The sequence below is a fragment of the Alligator mississippiensis genome, chromosome 1 (assembly GCF_030867095.1).
Source record: "Alligator mississippiensis isolate rAllMis1 chromosome 1, rAllMis1, whole genome shotgun sequence".
In the NCBI taxonomy this organism is placed as follows: Eukaryota; Metazoa; Chordata; order Crocodylia; family Alligatoridae; genus Alligator; species Alligator mississippiensis.
In genome coordinates, this window is record NC_081824.1 from 123,878,997 (window position 1) to 123,902,771 (window position 23,775).

The following is a 23,775-nucleotide window of genomic DNA, read 5'->3' on the forward strand; positions in this document are numbered from 1 at the left end:
CTGCACTGCCCTAGCGAAGTATCCCTGCCTGCATGGCTGCCATGGAGGTGGCAGCATGGGGTTGAGTGAAGGGGACATGGGCAACGCAGAGCTCGCAGTGGCAGGCAGCTTCCTGCATGGCTCCACTGTTCCCTGCAGCACGGGGTTGAATACACTGGGCTATGGAGGCCCCAGGGGAGGGCAGCAGTGTGGGGAGCACAAGCCTGAATCAGGCAGCATGCAGCCGCCACCCCAGGCACAGATCATGGGGGCGCAGGTCCCCTTTGCCCCATGGGAGTGTGTGCAGAGACGAGGAGCCAGCCCCCCCGCCCTGCCCCCTCCCCCCCCCCGACAAGCTGCCCATGGCCCCATCCTGCTCCCTGCTGGAGCCCTGCAGCCACAGATTGTGGCTCCGAGCCCCAGGCACTGCCCAGCTGGGCAGCAACCCCACCCACAGCCCCAGTCCTGCTCAACTCCCTCCCTCCCTATGGGGGCCTAACTCCTCCCTCCCACCCCACAACTTACCTGCGGGAACTGCTCTCCAGGCTGCCTGGCGGCCATGTGTATATACATGCACATGGCGCCCCCGCCTGACTGCTCTCCTCCCACTCCCTCCCAGCTCCCTGCAGGCTAAAACTGTCAGCTTGCAGGGAGCTTGTTGTAAAACTGCAAAATGCATCCGTTTCTCCAGTAAAATAAGAAATTCATGATTGCCTCAGGTAAAAGGTAAAATCCACAGTTTACTCTGGTTTTTCCATGGGAAACGGAAAACCCAGATCCCTGCTCATAAGTAATCAGATTACACTATGCCATAGCTTTTTAGGGAAGGGGAAAAATCAAAATCTTTCTTTCATGATTGATTATTGCTATGTTTTTGTCTTACAGTAGCATCTAGAAGCCCCAGTCATGGACCAAGACCCCATTGTGCAGGTTGCTATACAAACACAGAACCTGTGCCTGTGCCAAAGAGCTTATGATTTTATGCATTTGACCATAAGACATTAACATGAATTTCTGTGGAGAGCAGAGAGTGGGGACAAGGGAATTAGTAAAGTGATATGTAGAACCACATGGACTTCACATTTTCAATACCTAGGTATGAATGCACACATAGAAATGGAAAACAAAATCAGACAATACTTGCTTATGTGTTGAAGAGGGTTGTACATAAAACAATAATTAAATTTCCCCCAGAAATTTTGAGGTTTTGGCATTTGGTTTTGTTTGCCATCAGAATGAAATCAAGATTGTTCAGAAAAAGAAAGAGAGAAAGAGAGAGAACACTAGCCAAGCTAACATATCCAATAGGCAGGTGGTTTGGACACTTATCTAAATGTAGCAGACCCAATTTTAAGTCTCTGCTATAACTGAATTGGAGCAGGAAACTGAACCTAGATTTTCCAAAGCCCAACTGAGTAACTTGACTAGCAGGATCTTTCTCTGTGTCTGGTTTTGACCATAAACTCCTTCTGGGACTTCAGAAAGTTTAATCAAAACTATTATATTTTATGAACATTTCAATATCAGCAAATCCCCATTTTCAAACAAAATGTTTTCACAATATGTTTTTGTTTCAATGCTAGTTCAGCGCTGGCTCTTTTTTCATAGTCAGTAGCAGGATGGGACATTGAGCTGTCATCCAAAGAAACATCAGACATATTTTTACACTTATGCCAGTATGAAGTACGGAAAATTAGTAGCATCAAAATGTTCTTGTACTTTTTATTGTTGTTTGTTATGAGAGTGGGAGTTGTTTAGTGCTTTTTGGCTTTTGTTAGGGCATTGTTCCTTTTTATTTATTTTACAAAAATAAGTTTTCATTTTCAGTGGGCCACATAAGGATATATTTCAGTTTAGAAGATAATGTTCATAATGAATACATATGTCTGAGAGGAGATTATTTTATTATGAATTGTAATTCAAAATGTATACAGCACGATAAAGAAATGGAAGCTACTTTGTTACTGAATATCTTCATGCTATATTTTGTTTTTCCCCCAAATTAATCATTTAAAGAGAACCCTATTATTAAGCATTGCTTTTAGTTATTTCTTCAATTTCATCTAGAGAAAATGAATGAGGAGAATGCTTTGAGATGTTACCAACAGTAATCACAGATATTGGTGGAGAAGTAATTGGCCAGATGGTGGAAACCTTTGCAATGCATCAGCTAAAAGGAAAATCATACAGCAAATAAATTATATAATTTCCCCTCCTGGATTAGTCTTCATTTGTATAACTATTTCCTAAAAAGATGTGCTTAGTTAATGGGATAAATGAAACATGAAAAAAAGAACTGGTCACAGCAGCTGTGGCCAGCTATGTTTTATGGAGGGAAAAAGTAACATAAAAATAGTGTTGTAACATAATCCGGTTGTCAAAGGCCCCAGAAGAAATGTTCCATCAGGTTGGAGGTGGGGGAGTCCCACCCCACCTCCTTCATATGAATGGTCAGTTGTGCTGAATGGTGACAACCTGAGAATCACAACAGTGATTCTGTGCTGCGCAAGAATACTGTACAGGGAAATTAAGCAGCTTTGGCCCTACTATCAGGGCCTGGTTGCACTAAGGCTCAAGAGCAGTGCTGTCAACTTCTAGGTGGCTGAGGGGTACACACTCCATAACCCACACCAGCCATGAGCTGCTGCAGCCTGAGCAACAGAGGCAGGAGCAGCTAGGTGGGGGTCTTCCAGCTGGACAGCCCTTCTCAAAAGGATTTAGCTCATAGTTTAGTCTCTGTGTGGTGTGAGGAAGAAGGGCTGGTATAATTCCTGCCTGACCCAGCAGATTTATGGCTGAAATTTATTTTTACATTATGGATAACTTCAAATGTTTCTAAAGGTTATAATGTTATGCAGAGATTAGATCCAATTAGATTTAGACACAACATTGACCCAGTGGTAACCAAAGTCATTTTTGGTTAATTCCTGAGGCATCTCCCAAGATGGTTTGAAAGTAAAAGCATGTAAAAGTTTTGGTGAGTTGTAGGGTAAGAATAAACAAACCTAAATGCTAGGTTCAAACTGTTTGACAATGATTGGCCGCTTGTTTATTTATGTATTTATATTTCTTCTAGAACTTCATGTTTATTTGTAGGCTCCTATGTGGATAAGGACTGTGGTTCTTACTGGGTTTGTGCACAGTGCCTACCATAATGGATCCCCTGATCTATGGTTGGACCCTTAGACAATTCTTAAATATAAATAATAAGTAACAATTGCCTGTCACTACCACTAGAGAGTAGGGAACTTCTAAAGGCAGTTGAGCTGAGTGAAAGACAAATTTGTCCCAACATTTCATGTATTACGCTTTTATAGATCTGCATCAAGAGAGCAGTTAAATTGAACTAATTGAAATGTAAATTAAAAGGTTGGGAAAGGATTTCTAATTAAGCCATGAATTCGTTCACTCAGCTAGACAGTTGAAGAAACTTACATAAGCAGATCTCCTCCTACATTGCTTCTTGTTTCCAGACAATGTAAAAATGTCAGTCATTTTAGCTTTAAGTCATATTTTTAGAAGGCAAAAAGTAATCCTTCCCTTCAGTAAGATGTATTACCATAGTATTAATGGCTGAATTTTGTTATTTCAGGTGTTTTCTTCAATACCAGGAACAGCAAATAAGGTTCCTTCTATATAGATTAATTCCTGCAATATTAATGAAGGAGAGCAGAAATGTTGGCCTGGATTGTTGTCATAAGTGCCACGTGTGGAGGGGCCCCTTTTTGCATATGTCTCCCACTCCACATATGGAAAGTGGGGTGCTTTTTGTTTCCATCCATAACATCCCAATCCTTCATCTGGATCCCATGACATGATTGCTGCATTTCTGGGATCAGCATGGGGGAGTGGAGGCTGGGTGGTAAATTAAAAGGCTTGGAAAGGAATTTTAATTAAGTTGAGGGAAGTCTGTGATAGTACAGTTCTGATGCAGCTCAATGCCACACAGTTGAGGCTATGAGATGAGCTGGACCCCAATGGTTCTACCAGATTTTGGTGTCCAATAGATATTTTGCCAACTTTGACCTCTAGACAGAGCCCTGTGAGGGAGGTCAACATGAAATTCTTAACAAAGATTTCTCTTCCTAGTATTCTATAGTGTGAGCTTTTCATGGTGAAGGATGATCTTGGCAATTGACTGTGATGGAAGAATTGTATGCTTAGACTTCATATGGATATATGGAGATCATATGGGGTTATGAGCCAAATTATGTTTTATTAAATTATTAATATAGTTTCACATTAACTGGAATTATTGTGTTCCTGACTGGTTTGCATATAGGGATCTACAGAGACACATGAAGTTCTAGGAGAAATCTATTAAAAAACATTAAAAGGTCAGTCACTGTCAAAGGGCTTGGACCTAGCATTTATGATATCAAAATGAAGGAAGGGCTATCTTACAAAATTTCTGCAAGTATATGTAGAAATGCAAGGGTTCAAATTTGTAAGAAAAGTCCTGGAACATTTGATTTCTTAACTTGTAGTTTGTGACTATTATCCTTCTGCTTCCTGAAGAGTTTTATGATGTAGACCATCACTTCCATAGTGCTAAATAAGCAAGGGAATTCTAGTATAGAAAAGGTTAAGAGCCCCATAAAAACCAAGAAGTGAAACTTACAATAAAAAGGAAGTGAAACTCATTTTATCGTCTGCTCTGAGTGATAGGCAAAAAAATACAAAATGGCATACATGGGGAAAATGTAAAGTAGCTATTTCAAATTCATTATGGTTTAATAATTCAAGTATTATTAATAATGCAAGTAAAGAGAACATTCTTAATGTATTTTTGTTAAGGTCTTTCTAATATTCTCACACTTTTTGGAGCAGAGCAGATTAAGCTTCTCACTGCCATTTGATGTGAAAGGCAACAGAGTTATAAAAACACCTAACAGTTTTTCATGCCAGCTTTAATGAGCCTTTTGACATTGCGCTTAAGAGGGCATCCCTCCCTGCATGTCTAAATATGCTCTCCAAGCAAATTTAAGCAGCATGTTCCTGCTGAAATTTGTTATATTTAGAAATGAATGCAGAAGGGTGTACCATGTCCCCTCCTCCACCTTTGTTGATGCCTTAATATAAAAACCTGTATTCAGAAGTTAATTACACCATCTTAGAATTGCATTCCAAATAGGGATTGCAACTGCAATCCCTATTGTAAAGGGAAAAGCAAAAGAACAATGCTGTACAAATGTCACTTCAGAGTTCTTTTTAGGTCTGATTATCACCCCAGGAGTACAATGATGACTTGTTTTCCACAACAGGAATAGGCTGCCTTACATGACGTGCTGGGAATTTATGCACAGGTGAAAGGAGTGTGACAATAAACAGGGTGCCATTATGTAATAGCCTGGGAAGGAAAGAAATGCCACCAACTCTTTTATAATATATATAATTACCAGTTTTTGACCTTTCTTGAGGTCCTGGAGGTTGATTCAGTTAGGAAGAGCAATTGATGATCGAGTCAGGTACTACTTTAATGCAATCATGCATATTCACAAGAAGGTACACAAAGTTCTGTTTCTTAGAACACTAGGATTCAAACAGCAGGAGGAAGTTTCTTTGCTTACAGTTCCAAGCCTCTTTCTGCCCAGAAGCTCTCCTTATGTTTTCCTTTAAACCACATTTCCAGTGTTCTTTCTGACAGTCTCTTTGACTTCCTTCCTGCCTTCTTTGTTAGTTTTTCTGGTCTTTTCCCCCTCATGCACTCACAGAAGAACCCAGTGCAATCCACATGGCTCAATTTTTGGTGTATGTGCATTTGTTTTGGGTCAAAAAATGGGTCTGTGTTTTGGGTGGAGGTTTCCATTGATTCAGGTATCAAGTTCCATGAAGGAAAGTCATTGTTCCTTTAAACATATTATGATTCCAGGGTGGCTGTTCTACCCACCAGCTTTAATGGAGTTTCACCGCACACTGTATTTGATCATGCAGTTACATCAGCCCCACAAGCTTATGAGAATGTTACCTTGTTGCTGCTGCTTGTTGAGTTAATCATGATTTTATATCCTCTTTTTGCAATAGAAGTTTTCATGTTGCACCACTAGCAACATGGAACCCTTAGACAGGGACGGGCAATTACTTCAAGCAGAGGGCCGTTTGCTGAGTTTTGGCAAGCCATTGAGGGCCGCATGACCGGCAGCCAGGGGCAGATAAATATTAATTTTCTAAATTCTTCAGGGGCCCTGTGGGCTGGATAGAGTGGCCTGGTGGGCTGCATCCGGCCTGCAGGCCGCATTTTTGCCCACCCCTGCTTTAGCATTACACTGGACTAATCGTTCATTGCTGATTCAGTGAAAAGTGCCAGATGCTGAACGATCATTACTTCCTTCAGCAACTGGATTTTTTTGGTCCTTCCCATATACTGACCAGAGCTGACCCTACTTAGCTTGTGCAGTTCAGGAAAATTGAAACCTACAGGGATATGACTACAGACGGGGCTGTAAAATGATTGGCTCCTTGGCTAGCGCTGCAGGAGCAGGTTCTCCCTACCGCATTCTCTTCATACCTGGTGTGCCACCAGCCCACCCTGCCAATTTGTTGGATGAGCTTTAGTCATGTCAATTTGGCTGTAAGTCTGTCCTATGCATTTGGGGGGAAATCATAGCAAAGATTTCAAGCTGCAAAACTTATGATAAAAATAGCTAGCTGCTGCAGACTATCCCCCTTTAACTGTAGGTATATATCTTTGTAAATGTTCAAACACATGCTTGCTGAATTTAATTAGCCTTAGATGCATTTGAGCATTAATTTGGCTGATAGCTGTAGGAATATTTATACCTGGGGAGAAATCCATCCAGGTGCACAGGACTCTGCTTCTCTTGCTGCCACAGCATAACATTGAAGCCAGGAGCTTTAGAAGCAGGAAGGGATTACTCGTAGCTACCTAAATGACTAAGCATTTAAATAGCAAATATTTAAAAAGCAACTTCCCTTCCCGTGGCAAAGTGTTTGGGAAGATGCAGATTCCTTGTGTTGGGGTAGATAAGCCAGCCTATCTCTTTATTGGAGGTCAAGGGGTACCATTCCCAAGTACAGGTTATCTCAGAATTGCCTATTTCAGGGTTTCTTTTACCTTCCTATGATAGTGTAAGAATAATGTTGTAGCCACGAGGCTCCAGAGATTATGCAAGCAGCAAGGATTTCTTCATATGGTATCTTTTATTGGACCAACTACATAGTTGGGATAAAGTTACACAAGCTTTCGAATGGAAGGCATTCTTTGTCAGGTCTCTGATTACAGGAAGGAAGGCACAGCATAATGGAAAAACACCTTTCTGTGAGGCATTTGGACATGAAGCTGGTCTGAATGGAATACTAAAGTAGCAAGATAAATTGAACAAATGAGTAACCTAGAACCAGTAGGCCATTTCTTTGATGTTGCTTTAGGAAGCTCTAGGCTAGGGACAGAAATTACATGTAAACCAACATAAGTGATTGGAAACCAGTTCAAATCCATAACACAACAGAAGTTCAGGGCACATAAACTGCTTTCAAAATGGCTGAAACTGGTTTAAGATAAACCTGAATGAATGTAGTATCAGACTTAATTGGTTTAAGTTAAATCATGTTATTAAATTTCTGTCCCAGATTCAAGTTAATTCTCAGTCCCCCAGCATTCCAGGATGCTTTATATTTTTAGTCTTCCCAAGGCAAGATCAAATACAGGTCAGGATAAAATACATTAATTTATTTGCTGTTTGCTCACTTTTCTGTTTCATAAAAGCAATTAGTAGGTACTGATCTAAAAAAAGTAATCAGATTTGTCTGGCAACGTGTATACTTTATAACCTTGTGCTGCCTGTTGCTCCTGGCTTCACAACCCTGCAGATGTTTAGAAATATTTTTTCCTCTTGATATTTATTCTGTTTTTTGGATGGAGTTGGAATTAAGAACAATAATAACCATGATCCTCCTTCTTCCATTTTCATTATGACAAGGAGGGACTGAGAATGTCACCATTCACCTCAATGAGGCTCTTTTTTTCTACTTTAAATTTGTTGGGCTTAAGCTTCCAGCCGTTTTTCCTTGTTGGACTTGATTGGGTGGATTAAAGAGCCTTTGCTACTTTTATTTGCTCCCCTTTGAACTTTAAATGTATGTTTACTTTATACATTTTTTAAAATATGTTTTAAAAGTGTCATTTGTACAAATATCCTTATTTGTCAGATGGCTAGTCAAGTATAGGAGATGATGTGCCGTTTTACCAGCCAGAACTTCCATCTTCTTTCCATCAAGTCTTTTGTCTCACCCTTCTGTTTACCTCAAATAAATGTCCATGCGCTCTGTACCTTTCCCATGCCTAATATACTTTCTATTGCATATTTTACATCTGAGTGTAAATCCTGATCCCGCTGAAGTCAGTGGGGGGTTGTCTTTGATTCATTAGCCAGCATTTTACCCCAGGTCCTTAGGACAAGACCACATTATCTCTCCTTTGCTTTTATTTTGTTTTTAATGTTTCCCTTCTGCTGATATGTAATTTCATGGCTAGTTTACAATATATTTTCTGTTAACATCTCTTATGTGTCATGCCTATTATTAAAACACATTTCTGATGTTTAACCATAATTGAGGTCATAAAACATGAGAAATGAGCCCATAGTCCACATGCAAGGGAAAATGGGGAGCAAAAGGGCAGGAATATGGTCCTAATATTAGAAACACTATGAAATGCTCTTGTGTGTAAATATATTAAATACATTCCAACAACTAAAAGGTAATGCCTGACAGAAGGATCTGATAATTCAGTTCAGCAAAGATGTAGGGGGCAGTTAAAGGTCATGCTTCCTTCATGGATTCATAGAGTTCAAGATCAGAGGGACCATTAAATCACCTAGTGTGACCCTACTTGTAAGTTGCAGGACACTACATTTTCCTCAGGTACCTTTTTGAGCCCAATAAATTGAAACCATAAAGACACCCAGACTTACGGAGAAACTACTACTTCCCTTACTAGTTTGTTCAGTGGTTAATCCCCTTTAATATTAAATACTTGCACCTCTTTTTCTATTTGAATTTGTCTGGCTTAAGCTTCCAGCTGTTGTTCATTGTTAGGCCTTTATCGGGTGGATTAAAAAGCCTTTGAGTACTCTTATTTTCTCCTCTTTGAACTTTAACTATATGTTTACTTTATACATTTCTCTCTAAAACACTTTGTAAAGGTGTCATTTGTACTAACTATCCTTATTTGTCAGGGTGCTAGTCAAGTATAGGAGACGATGTGCCTTTTTACCAGTCAGAGCTCAACAAGCCAGGTACAAATCTAGATCCAGGTTTTACATTTGCCTGTTACATAAACACAAACTGTTAAAAAATGTCTTCAATATTCAGAGATTTTCATAAATTTTGAGATTAGAAGGGACTGTTGTGGCCATCTGGTTCATCTCTGTTTTCATTAGGATTGTAGTATGTTTTAATGTATGTGTTTGTAACATGTAATTTATTTTTAATATGGGATGGAGGAGATATTTTATTTTTGAGTACAGGGTAAGTGTTTAATGTTATCTAAATTTATTCATTAATATGAATGTTATATTGCATTTGTAAAAGGAGTAAACACCATAGGGAATGAATGTAATGGCTAGATGTATACAATAGAGCTGCTGAGGGGCTTGTAGGCTGTTTTATTGACCACTTAAGTCTTTTTATATTAAGAAGAGAGGACGTTATCTCTTTATGCTTGTCCAAGTCGTAGCCTTATTCTTCCAGTGGCTATTTACTTTTCCAATTCAATTCTTTCTTTTAACAAAAGCAACTCCATAAGAATCTAAAATGGAGAACAATTTTTGTATCTTTAAACATAATATCCTAGAGTTTACATTAAAATTTTGAGAATAGATGCTTTCTCAAGCTTCAGTAACACAAGACCTCTGTGTAGACAACTCCCATCAAAATCATTGGCAGTTCAGCACAGGAAGATTTTCATGTCAAACCATCTAGTGACAAAAATGAACAATGTTAATTAAGAGAAACCCAACAAACAGGGAGGGGAGCCTTAACCTGTGCTCTGGATCAGGGGTGTAAAACATGTGGCCTGCAGGGGGCATGGTTTGCTGCAGAATTTGGTACTCCTTGACACCACCTAGCTGTCAGTGGGCACATTTACACCTGCATATTAATGCGCAGCAATAAACTCCAGCTTGATATATGCTGGAGTTTATTGCTCCTGGGAGCCGTGTTTACATGTGGGCCTGGGACTGCAGCACACTGAGCCAAATCGGAGCAACCCTGACTGGCAGGGGGCACTGGGGGTCAGCCTGCCAGTCTGTAGCTGCCTCATCCTGGCTCAACATGCTGCAGGGTTGGCATGGGGCACAAAGGTACTTCAGTGTGGGGACTAGTTGGCAGGCAGCCCCCACACTGAAGCATCCTCATGCCTCAGCCAGCTGGGTCATCATCTACACACGCATTGCTGCACACAAAAGAAGTCCACAGCATGATAGTACTTGATTTATAAGTAGTACCCTGCTGCAGAGTTTATTAGTTTCCTGCAGCCTAATAGAGCCACAAGTGTAGATGCTGAGACATTTACTGAGGAGCTAATTAGGCAACTGTAGCAAACATCTTGTATAGGTGCACCCAGTGGTGAGCCTGGTATGACATCCCTGCCCCTGGGTCCCCTCTCTGGACACTTCTGCCACCAGACCCCCATCTCTAGGCCACTTGCCACTGTGAGACCCTTCATGGAAGCTGCTGCCATGCCCTGGGCCCCAAATAAGTTTGATGTCCCCGCTCTGATATGTTCCATTGGTGTTTTAAAGCTGAGAGAAGGTAGAGCTAAGCCCTAGTGCAGACAAGGCTTCCAGTATTTTTACCACAGTGGGTGCTCTGCATGTGAAACTTAGGCAAAACAATTACCTTGGAAGCAGTTCAAGCCAGAGTAAGCTATTCCCAGGCACAGCGTCTACATGTATACCCAGGTCAGTAGTAATTTGAGCCAAGGCGGAGCAGACCTGTGTTGGCATGGGATGCAAGAGGTCAGCCCTGGGCTCTGGGTGGTGGCCAGTGGCAACACTTAGGGGATGCACGGGAGTGCACATGCACCCCCTGAGAGCGCCGGTGCTCCCCGTGACTGGGTGCACTTGCCGCTTAGGTGATGGGCAGGGGGGCAAGCAGGAGCACTAGTGTCCCCCTGCCCAATTGGCCACAACGATTGGCCACCTTGCGATCGGCCACGGGGGGGGGGGGACACCCTGTCCCGGCCAGTGAGATTGGTTGTGGGGAACCCCCCCCGGCTGCTGACACCAGTCACCTATGGTGGTGGCATTGGGTGGCTGGGGCATGAGGGTGTTGACCCTGTGGAGCCATGTGGCTAGGCGGCAGGCAGCAGTCTGACCCCAACCCGGTCACCATCTACACATGTGTTTCAGCATAATAAATGACTGCTGTTAGATAGTACTGTCCCCGATAGTACTATCTTACAGCAGAGTGAATTTACTGTGCCCTAATACTAGTAAAGCACATGTGCAGATACACCCAAAGTGAGTTAAGCTTAATCACTCTTAGTGGATTTAAATGTGCTCTGGAGCAAACTATCTTGCCAGTAACTCCCAAAGGCTCTGACCAGGTTGAGATGACATAGTAGTAAAAATGCTACTAGTGAAGCTGAACTCCTGTTATCAGTGGTGGAACTATTTGGTTTAAATTCCCCAGTTTAAACCGAGCCTGAACTCTTCGTATGTAATATTTTCTAGTGAGTGCCTTACTTTCACATATTTAAATATGCACACACAAAGCTACCTGGCACAGCAGCAGAACATTATTTAAAAAAATAAATAAATAAAGCAGGAAAAAGAGCTTTTCAAGAGCACAGGACATAATGTTTCACACTTCTTCCTGTGAATTTGTTGATACATTGTTCCTTCGTGGGAGAGTGAGCTTGTCTGTCTGTTATAAATAATTTTCCTTTTCTTCCTTCCTTCTAACAAATGTATATTTGTAGTGAGACGTGAACACTTGTTCTAATTCTTTCTCGATGTGAGCATTTCTTAAAGGTTATGATTCAGAATTAAGATAGTTTACTTACATAACACCATGTTTAAGGGGGTTACTCTCTTGCCTACATTTTTGTTTTCATCTCCTGCCAAACCCCTTTTTCCACACTATGCTCAAGCTTTTTTTTTGACCTCTTCCCATGCCTCTATGTTTTATCCACACCATCTCTGGTGTCTTTCATACCACCCTTTCCACTTCCTCTTCCCCCAGTTTTAACATTGCCAAGCCCCTTTCTGCTCCTTCTGAACATCCATCTGTTCTGCGAAACTTCCCACCTACGAAGCCACGCACTGCTGTATGGGTTCCATTCTCCTCTCATGTTTTCTTTGGGCATAAATCTGTTGACTTCAGTGGTGTTACTTCTGATTCTAACCAGTTTGAAAGGAGAATTTGGCTCTGTTTTTTATGCCTTTAGATTGCAGGAATTCTGTTCTCTGTTTAGCACTCTAAAGCTTACTGTGCACTTACAGCATTAGATAAATGACATTATCAAGCTGAATTGGTTCTGAGCAAGAAGCAACATGCTATTGTGCTGCTGCTGGAGCCTGCACACCTGCACTAGGTGGGGGGGTAGCAAGTACTCTATAGTGCTTGCTTCCTTTTCCATGCTGTTGTGATGCAGTTAGCTGTTGCAAAGATTTAAAGCAAAACAGTGCACTAGAGTTTTACTGAGCGTTCAGGTCCGGTCCAATGTAGCTATAAGCGTGAGCTTAGCTTCACTATTCGTGTGCTTACAGATCAATACTTGTTTGAGGTGCCTCCCAGTGTGCCTATGTACGAATGACTTTCAAACATGGAAGTCTTCACGAATGTGGAAATAAAAAAGACAGATTACTAGTACTGACTCTGTATTTCCATATGTTACCATTCAAGGATCACAGTGTGATTTGTTAATATTAATTAAGCATCTAAATACCATTGTGAGGTAAGGGCCAGATCCTATTGTGAGGTAAGGGACAAATCCAGTTTCCTGCTGAAACATTAATGTGTCTACTCAGCCTTAGGTTTCAGTCACAAAAAAGGAGGAGGAGGAAATAGGCCTGTTCATCTTTTGCGCTGGTGGGTTATTTTTTTTCCTTTTGGGGACTCAAGAGGGTGAAATTTTAGGTGCTTCAGTCCACCTAGATATCTGGTTGCTAGTATTGTATCTGACTCTAAACAGCTATCTTTATTTATAGGGAGATGAACTGAGGCATAGCTTGGGTACATGATTTACCCAAGGGTGACACACAAAGTGTGTCAGAGCCCTAATGTCTTGGCTCCCAATCCTGTTCACTAGAGCATCCTTTCTCTATTTGTCCGTGGAATCAGGTCACCTTTGCCAGACAGCAGGAGAGAAAATTCATGAGAAATGGTGGAGTATCACAATTCCTGACTGATCACTAAGGCCAGATACAGACATTACACTTGTACCAGTAAGTGATTGGAAACCAGTCTATACCTGTAACAGAACAGAAATTCAGCACACAGACTGGTTTAAAAATAGCAGACCCCAGTTTATGATTTGCCCCTACAACCAAAGGGTAAATGTGTGTTCTGTTTGGTACTGATCTAAACTATGCCACTTACAGAAACCATGTAACTTGGATCAATTCTGCCTTGGGCTTTTTGAATGTCTGTACCTAGCCCTAAGTGGTAGCGTTTATTACTCCTATCTTAGGTACTTATATGGTTCCTGTCATTGTAGTATCTTAATGTTTGCAGTTGTTAATGTATTTATCCTCACAACACCCCTGTGCAGTGGCAAATGGTGATTATACCCATTTTACAGATGGAAAACTGAGATAAAAGAGGTTAAGTTGTTCAAAGGAAATTTGGATCTAAATCACTTAAGTTTTAGATATTGTCCTAATCACTAGACCATCCGGTGGCCAAATCTACATGAGATGCTGACTATGCAGTCGTTACTGTGCAATCATTTAGTACTTGTTTTTTACTAAGGGAGAGCAAGTTTGTACAAGTACTAAATGACTGTGCAGTAACCTGAGTCTTGCATCATGGTTGTTGCCATGCAATGCTACTGTGCAGTAATATCGGGCTACTGTGCAGTCAGTGTCTCATATAGACACAGCCAGTGAATATGGTAAAACTGCTCACAGTATTAATCTGCGGGCCTTTTCCAAAATCCATTGACATCAATAAGAGCTATCCTATAAATTCCAGTTGACACAGGTTTCCCTTAATGACTAATATGCCTGACTCTCATATGTTTTCCTCAGCCATATAAAAGCAGCAGAGTCTGTTAAATTGACTTGAGACATTAAGAGTACTCTGAAAAAAACCGAAAACTCCATTCAGTCACTTCTTGGCCTTCTGTCATACTGAAGACACAAGTACAGTCCTACCATCATATAACACCATGGACAGCAAGGATTTGCATTCAGTGTTTGTCATTAGTAAACAGTACTATTTGATTGAATGACAAAAATGGTTTTGTTCTGTCCTGAAATTCAAATGATTATTGTTATGTTAAAGCAAAACAGAATAAAATGGTAAACATAGTACCAGTGCCAGAATTTTAAATGTTAGTTAAATATTAGTTAAATGTTTTAAATGCAGAAAAAAATGGGAAAAAATCATAATTTACCCTCTATTTTTCAAGCAGCTCTTGAGATGTAAGGTAGGGCACATCAGAATCAGTAGTTAAAGCATGGTAGTTTTAGAAACCAAACTGAAAATGAGATGTCTGTCTGATCCTTTAATGGCTACATCTGATCGTATCTTCTCATTAAGAAGAAACCTGTAATATTGTTACAGTTGTTGATCAATCTGCAACTTTTCTCTTTCTGCAATTTCCCCTTTTCCTTCTTATGGAGGTATTTTCAGTTCACTGATATAAAGAAATATGGGTCAATTCAGATTAGCATCCAGGGGTGGATCCAAGTGGGGGTGCCGTGGCACAGTTGCACCATCCCTTGACTGCTGATCTATGTAAAGTTTAAAACCAACTGCCTGGCAGCAGCAGCAGTATTTCTATTCAGGAAGCAGTGAGAGAGTCAATTGACTTCATGGATTATCATCAGCTAGCTGATTCCTTCTAAGCACTTCATTCCACAGGTGTTAACAACCCTCTCTTCTTTTTAATGGTCTTGATGTTCCACAAATCAAGCTATCCTTTCTTCTCCAATTCTACTCTCTGTTAGTTATTTCTGGTAGTGTAGCTCCTATTTAACAGCGCTGAAGACTTATTAACTCTAGCTAAAAACATGAACTCAGATGAGCATTAACTCAGCTGTGAAAATAACTTTCAGTGAAGCATTGGATGCACTATCAGGATGCTCAAGAAGGCCAAATTTTGTTTTCTGAATCTGAAAAACAGATGTATATTTAACTTTTAATTACTACAGGACTTGATAATTTTTGCCTAGTTTGTTTTTTATATATAATAGTAATGTAATGTACATTCGAAGAGTTGTATTTGTTTTTGCTTTGATCTTAAATGGAATAATATAGTCCTAGAAACCATCTAATTTCTTTTTAACTGGAGAAAAACGTCTTATGTTATGATGCAACACACCATTTGAACCCCCCTTTTCAAAATCCTAGATCCACCTATGCTAGAATCCACACAAACTGTTTTCAATGGGTTAATGAGTTACTAATATTTTGATAAAGGGATAACTGTCACACTACCTTGCTAGAGCCTTTCCACCTGGTTATTCCACATGTGGCTGGGGTTGGGTCTTACCACACTAGGCCTATGATTCATAAGCTTCTCTTGGTCTGTACAGGTGCAGCTCTTGGCTCTTTCCTTGATCTCTCTGACACACTTCCTAAGCATAAGCTAATTACCTGATACTCCTTCATAGAAATGGGGCATGGTAGCCTATCTGCCTTAGGAACCCAGGACTAGTAGTGACTCTATTGTAGCTAGAATATACAATGTGTAGGAAGTCCAAGCTTATAGAAACTCTGGCTTGCAGCTCATTTCTGCAAGGTTGTCTGATAATGGAAAGAAAGAAGGACTCACAGGTACACATCTGGTGCAGATCCTGCATATGGACTCTCTAAATCATGAAGTCCCTGTCTCCTGTTCAGTTAGGGTTTTTTTCTTCCCCAGAGTTATATAGGAGCCTTCTGCTGTGGAAATTCCTTCCTCTCTTCTGCTTCCCTTTCTGTGCATCTTATGTCTCTGAGTACTTCAACGTTTCCCCAACTCTCTTGAGCTCTGGGGTTTTGAAGACCCAGTGTTAACATATGAATTCTTTGCTCTTCTCTGAAATTCTGTTCTCCAAACCTCAGGTGCCTGAAGAGAAGTTGGAGAAAACGATTTCTGTGATGTAAACATCTCATTGTCTCAAAGTGTGCCCATTCAGATGGAAGCCCTATCATGTTTTGAGTGACTCTTTTTAGGCCCTGGTCTGAGAGATGTAGAACACAGCCCTGGCATCAAATTAGTGACTCCATACATAAGCCAAGACATTTAGTGGTACAACAGCTTCATCAGATCAACCCAAATGAATGAATACAATTGTATATTACCCAGATGACCCACATTCATTGATATATTATTACTTAATAACGAGTGCAACCGATGAACAGGCTATTTATTAGCTCTGGCATTTGTAACACTTTGTAGCGATATACACATAATAATCCTCTACAACAGGGGTGTCAAACTCATTTGGTCCTATAGACTGTGGGGCTTCCTACAGGCCAGATAGTCCGTGAGCAGCAGTGGTGCCATGAATCCTTGCAACTGCTAGAACCACAGTTTCAGCATAGCTCTGGAACCCAGGGAGTTAATGACAGTGTTGATAGCTCCCCCTCTTCCCTCACTGCCAATTTTAGTCACCAGGAGCAAATGAAAACTCTGATTTCAATGGTGAGTAAGGTGGTGGGGAAAGGGACAGACTTAACCCCCTGGGTTCTAGTACCACACTAAAACAGCAGGTCCAGCAGTTGTCAGGATAAACACCACTACCACAGAAGCCCCGGCAGCTGAGGCAATGACCCTGTGGGCCAAATGACCCATCTCCGTAGGCCAGATGCAGGCTGTATGTTTGATACCCTTTATACTATTGCAGCATACTTCTGACATTTACTACTCATTTATAAGGTCTTTACAAGCCACATAGAAATATAATTTTAATATGAAGTGTGACTGATTTGTAATTTCTTTGCCTCTTGTTTTCTGCTGTATTGAATATATCCACTGTGCCTTACATATTCGCCATTCTTGCTGAGGGTATTAGTTCTCAGCAGTTGATTCTCTTTCCTTCCTAATCAATGTAAATAGACCAGGACTCGAAGCATCTATTAAAAAAAACAGAAAAGAGGGAAAGTAAGGGTGGAAATAATTGGAAAGACATATTTTGCTGTTCCTGTAATACAGTAATTGGTGGGGGGGGAGGGGTAAGAGAATGCTGTATAAAAATAAGACACAAAAAGGATCTTTTTTGCTTTGTAATCCCACAGATAATTAGCATAGCACCACCAGTTATTTAAATGATGCGGGTTATAGCCGAAAAATACTTCGTGGCAGTTGCATAGTTTCATTGCTAAGTGGCATTATCTATCATCAGCAAACTTTACAAAAGCAGGTCAGTATAATGATCTTTTGCTTACAAATGAGGAAACCATGGTAGAGCGAGCGCCTCACCCAAAGTCATATAGTAGGTCCATGACAATGAGTTGCCACTTGGGAGAGTGCAGCAGCTGTTATGATCTGTTAAATCTGCATATACTAATATAAATTATCTAAATCACCCTATGTTTGACTGTGGATGAAGCAGAATTAGAGTTGGAGAGGTTTAGCTACACTTGTATCATTAGAGTCATACTGATATAATAGTTGCATCATATCAGCTGATATCTTTCACTGTTACTACAGTTGTGATTTATGACTGTACCCAGAGTTAGACATAGAACTCATCTAATTTTTGTATTGAAGCCATTTAGCCTGTGTCTGGCAGAAAAAAAGATACTTCTGGTTAAACATAATAATGTATCTCATTTCTAAAAAGAAAACTTCTGGAGACAAACAGAGAAAATGCTTAAAAAGCATTCCCATTCTGTGGAAGGCATATGAGGTTGCCATGAGAAGTCCCTCAGCATTAACAACTCAAATAGTACTATAGAAAACAAAGCACAATGTTTGTAGCTGGCATTATGTTTGTCATTCATTTTTGCTGGTCCTGATCCTGCTGCCAGCAAATGAAAATTTCTACCCTTAACAGCAGTAGGAATGAAATCAGATCTTTATTTACTTTTAGCTAGAAAACAATATAATAATTAATGTCTCAACTGCATGAATTGCTTGTCTGCAAATGCATGTCGATAAAGCTACAGAGCATTTCTGGTAAACAGTTTGGAACATTAGATTTGGAACTTACATAGCATAGCCAGAGGTAATGAATCTCAGTCTAGCCTCTCTTTAATATAACATTTGGTCAAAGAAAGATGCTAAGAAAAAAAACTGCTGTTTTCATCAAAACTTTTGTCATTATGCCATCGATAGAATAGTCATTCCACTTTATCACTTTTTTCTTTAGAGCTTCCTACCTTTTATACAGGGCCTTATTAAAACAGCACTTCCACTTTTCAGTAATATATATTCAGTATTATATAGGGTTGGAGTTCTTTTGTTTTCTCCCTGATGAGGTGAAAACCCTGGAGGATTCAAGTATCCACTTGATAGGCTCACACAGTCTTAATCAGCCTATAATGGAGCTAATGGCTGTTTGTCATCCTTGGAGATATAAATTTCCTAGTGATGTCTACTGCAGTCAGTGCATGAAGTATACTCCGACTGCCAGCAAGGTCTAATAATCAGGAGAAGGGCAGTGAGCTTCATTAGAGAGAAGGAGAGCAGCACCGGCTGCTTTTCTGTAGATCTCTGCTCTTGAATACTGAAGGGAAAAATGGATAATGCTGGTAAGTGAAAGAAAACAGATTTTCATCCTTAGTTAAGCTATAGGGTTCATTTGCATCTTCTCTAACTTGCTACTGGAGGCTGGTTTCTTTGGCTTTTCTTAGTCCTGCTCTTAAAAATGCCCTTTATTAAATGGAATTAAAATGTGGCACATTTCTTTAACCCTTTAAGAGTCAGTTTTTTCTTTTGAAGTTTGAGTTTCTTAGAAATGTGACTAAAATTGTAATGCAGAATTAATCTTTAAATGACTTCAGTATTATTTCTGAATCTCTTTAGGAAGTGTGGGTTGTGATCCTTTTATACCTCACTGGAGGAGAGAGAAATTAATACAATTAATGAAAAAATCTTTAACAGATTTCAAAAAGATGTTTATAGGTAATTAATAGAACAAACTAAAAATGTATTTATACACATCATATCCATTTACCTTTTTACACATCATATCCATTTATTATTTTAAGATGTTTTTACTTTGTATAACACTTTGCTCTCTCAACAGTTAAGTTTTTATAAATAGACTATAAAACACTGAATATCTGCACTTTTTGTTTCTTTTGCGGTCTCAACTTTACAGCATTTTGCCTGTAATGCTTCTAAGGGGTTCAAAGCAGGTATACACAATAATAGCTTTATGAGTTTTATTCATTTGTTCAAATAATCCATTTGCACTTCATCTTTAGATTATGTTATAATATTGATCAGTATAAAAGAGGGCTCCTAGTGATACATATTTTGCATATTGCTTTGACTGTAGTGCAAGTTGGATGTGTCTGTTGCTCATAGATTTATTACTGCCAGCATAAAAATAGGTGCATAGTTTGCAGTGGATTCAGTGCCTATTAAACCTGTTTAATTAATTTAGTTTGCTTTGTGTGAACTTTAAAGAGGTAAATTTGTCTGTTTCCTGATTATAAACACGGCTATATAATTAATTTGAAAGAAGAGGTTGCAAGGATAATGCTGTACTTTCTTTTTTTTACATTCTTCATAAGTCTGTCTTTTAAGCTGTACTGGCCAGTTTCATCCCGGATATACTTCTGTAGATGAAAGAAGTATAAACAGGTTAGAAGACTTTGCTGCTTTTATTTCCATGAAGTCCTCGTTTTGCGACCAAAAAATAAAAGAGTATTTCCTATATCAACTATCCATGAATTCATAAACAGAAATGATGTAAATATAACATGAGGTTTTATGAAATAAACCACATGGGAAGATTGAGGACCACAGTCTTTGCACTCAGTGTTTTGGGTGTCTGTTAAGTAGATCTCAGTAGATCTGGAGGAGAAGACAATGACATATGCTTAATATTCCATGACTAGGCAGATTTTTCAAAGTGAGAGGGGTCCTTCAGTACAATATAGAAGCCTGTAGGCAAGAGATACCATAATAGACAGAGCTGCTAATTCCTCCTGGTTTTAAACACTCCAGCATCAACAATTAATACTATTGAAGTCATGACAGAGCTATCACTTTTAATCCAGCTATAAGAGCCTTTTCAGAATGAGTCAGATTTATTTTAAAGGCCATTTTGAGAGAGGGAGGGAGGGAGGGAAGCTAATATCTGATCTGAAAACCATAGAAACAGGGTTCCAACCCCCCCCCCCCCCCCAAAATCCTTTTTTTTGCCTCAGGAAGGTTCCAAGTTCTGATTCCTCAGTCTTTATTATCATCAGCATTTTGGAATTTAAAAAATGTTGGACCTTGCTGTGTGCAAAACTATACCCAGCTAGTATTCATATGCCCCGGAACACCTTTAAGTTCAACAATCAGGGCAAAAAGTGTACAGAAATTGTTTCGAGTACTTTCTGTATTTCAGAACAGTAACTATGAAGATAAAACACACGATTGAATCTTTGAATAATGGAGTAAAAAGGAGTTTTAAAAAATATATCAAATAAAATATCACCACAACCCTCACTGTAATAGCTAAGGCCTTAATTTTGTTCCCACTGCAGTCAACAGCAAAACTCTCATTGGCTTCAATTGTGCAGGACTGAGTCCTAAATGAGCATCATTTCTGCTTGTCAGGTGTATCCATTTCTTTCCTTGGTGAACTTTTTCCATAAATATGACTGCTCTTAAATGTAAATATGCATGACTGTGGCTTTCAAAGGAGCCTAGATATAAGGAGGGCATGAAGCCCAGATCCACAAAGATATTTAGTGAAATATATAGAAATCGGCTGCCCAGAATGTCTAAATAACTCTTTGAATCTGGTCCCCAGTGCCCATTGACTTCTGGTGGCATTTGTGTGCCCATTTTATAATCAGTTCAGAATATATCCAGAAATTTGCTCTGGCTTCAGAGCATATATCAATCTGCTGCTACAAAAATAAGGTCTGAAATATCTGTAACAATAAAATCAAATACCCAATTAACTTGTACTTTGGTAGTTTCTCTATTTAAAGGCAAATACAATAACAATATGTACAGACTGGCTACCTGCCTGAATTCTTCCTAAATAGATGCTATTTCTGGCATTATAGAATTATACAATCCTCAGTCCAGCTGCTGATTTTAACTGTTGAATGTTAGAAATAACAATTTGGTTATCAATTTCAGTGAATCAGGCCTTAGTTATTAAATTCATCCTTCTGCCAAATAGACTTTCAGAGTCAGACCACAGATAATTGTTAGGCTGAGCTCCAACTATTGCTCTGCATAACAGAAATATATCTCTGTAATTTATCAGTCACACTCTGTGCTGCCACCAAAATAATTTTCTGGGCAAAACTGGTTTTTAATAAGGCCAGTGTTGCCAGTGGATTAGCTGCATGCACCTTTTCCTGTTTCAGTCATTCTATGTTGTATATTTAAGAAAGAATGCTCTTGTTAAAAATGTTCATCTTTCAGTTAAACATTAAAGAGCTTAGATTCTTGCCCTGTATTAGTGAGACAGCTCTGCATTATTGTTGTCTTGTGTATTGTTTTTAAAAGCCTTTCCTGGAACAACAATAAAATATTCATTAAATAGCGTATGGAGTGTCAAGGCAGTTCTAGCAATATTTGGTACCTGTTTTGGCAATTGTTATTTCTGTAGATGTAGCTACAGGCATTCAGTTATGTTATCCTTTGAGCTATGGCTACCAGCATATGTTTGAAAACATCCTATGATAATTGTTACCCTGCTAACCCCACCCCCACCTACCACCCAACACACACAGCCTGTCCTAGGCTGTGTAAACAGTGCAGTCATATTTTTATTGCTCACTCTGTCTGGGGACACAAATAGTGGCAATAAGCCATGCTTAAAATGGAAGTGATAGGAATAATTCACAGGAGACAGGTAAATAAGAAAAGCAGTAGGATCCTTGTGGTAGCAGGAGGAGAGAGAATGAGGAACAGACATTTGTCCAAGTGATTTTTGGGCTACAAACAGACCTCACATTTGTCCTGAGAGAAACTGTTTTCTCCCAGGACAAAGTGTAGTTGTTCAGATGTCCACGTCCATTATACCAGGACAAACTCTAAAAAGGTTTGTGGGATAAGAAGTAACAACAGTTTGTCACAGGACATTACGAAGTCCATCGGAACAGTTGTTCTGTGATTGTGTCATTGAATTAAGTGCAGAACAGTGGCAGTTCATTCAAGCTGCTCACTAAAACTTGATTGGAAGGGCCATGCCAATTCTGCAGTTTTTCTGTCCAGAACAAATATGAAATCTATTCCTAACCTTAGACTTCCTCTAAAAATATGTAAGACAAGCATTGTCCTCTCCCTACACAGAATTTAATAAACTACGTTGTCTCTGGATCAGAAGTTTGCATTAAAGGAGACAAGTAGCACTCAGGAAAACAATACTCATATTTGTATCTCACAGCTGACTGCCACACTTGCCAGATATAAGGAAAGATGTTGGGGCATTCATGTTGGGATTAGTGAGTCTGTAGTGAGATGCTGTGTCATTTGTATGTACAGTACTGTAATTAGGCAAACCAAAATGTCAGTCTCTGCATTGATTATATCATTTTACTTTTCAGATTATAGGCAGTCCTCAGACTTGCGACACAATTGGTTCCTGAAAACCACATCTTAAGTCGAAACATTGTATCTCAGAACCAATTTTCTCATAAGAAACAATGCTATAAATGGGGGATTGGTTCCTGAACCAAGCCCTGATACCCTATTTTCACCAAAAATACTCCAGAAGTTTGTACTCGATCAATTATAGATGAGTAATATAGCTACATTAATGTGTTTATACTGTAAATAGCAATCATATTGATTTGGAAGGACTTCCTTGAGGTGACTTTGCTGGACTTTTTGAAAGGCTCTTGGTTGGTCTCTTTGAAGGGTTTCATAGTAGCTAGGGTCAGGAGGGACCTGAACAGATCATCTAGCCTTACCCCCTGCCACAGGCAGGAATGAATGCTGGGTTCACAAGACCCCAGACAGGTGACAGCTATTCTAAGCTGCATAGATTGAACCAATAAGAAAGCGAACATACACTCTCTTTTGATTCTGGAAATGCAGCCACATGCCTGCAGTGGCCCAGGCCAGAAGCTGGGGGGGGGGGGGGGGGGGCGGTTAACACACCTCCCTGTTCTTCTGGACCAGATAACTTGGGCCAAGGCTAGCTTACCCACCCTGTGAGGGGGAGTTGTGTGGAGGAGGTGCAATGCATCCTGGGATGCTGGGGGACTGTGAGTTAACTTGAATCTGATGGGGATCTGGGACAGAAGTTCAATAAACCAATTTGACCTAAATCAGTTAAGCCTGATAGTACATCCTTCCAGGTTTTATTTTAAACCAGTTTTGGCCATTTTGAAGCATTTATGTGCGCTGAACTTCTGTTGTGTTACAGATTTGAATAGTTTCCAATCACTTATACTAGTTTATCTGTAATTTCTGTCACTAGCCCCAGTGTTAGAGAAAAAGTAAAGACACAAGGACAAATTTACCAAATGTAATTTGCTTTGCTTTAT

The 23,775-nt window shown here is 39.8% G+C and overlaps 1 protein-coding gene across 3 annotated transcripts in view; it reads left to right on the top strand.

The window, feature by feature from the left end:
• Positions 1-23,775, top strand: part of PHACTR2 (phosphatase and actin regulator 2) — a 245,001-nt gene that overhangs the window by 22,416 nt on the left and 198,810 nt on the right. Inside the window, exon 1 of one of the 3 annotated variants that reach the window (XM_019488384.2) lies at positions 18,825-18,852. The exons of the other annotated variants lie outside the window; for them this stretch is intronic. Within the exon in view, the coding sequence (XP_019343929.1) occupies positions 18,840-18,852 (13 nt within the window). The 5' untranslated portion in view covers positions 18,825-18,839. Of the gene's footprint in view, positions 1-18,824; positions 18,853-23,775 lie in introns of those variants that run through there. 3 annotated transcript variants of the gene reach the window in all.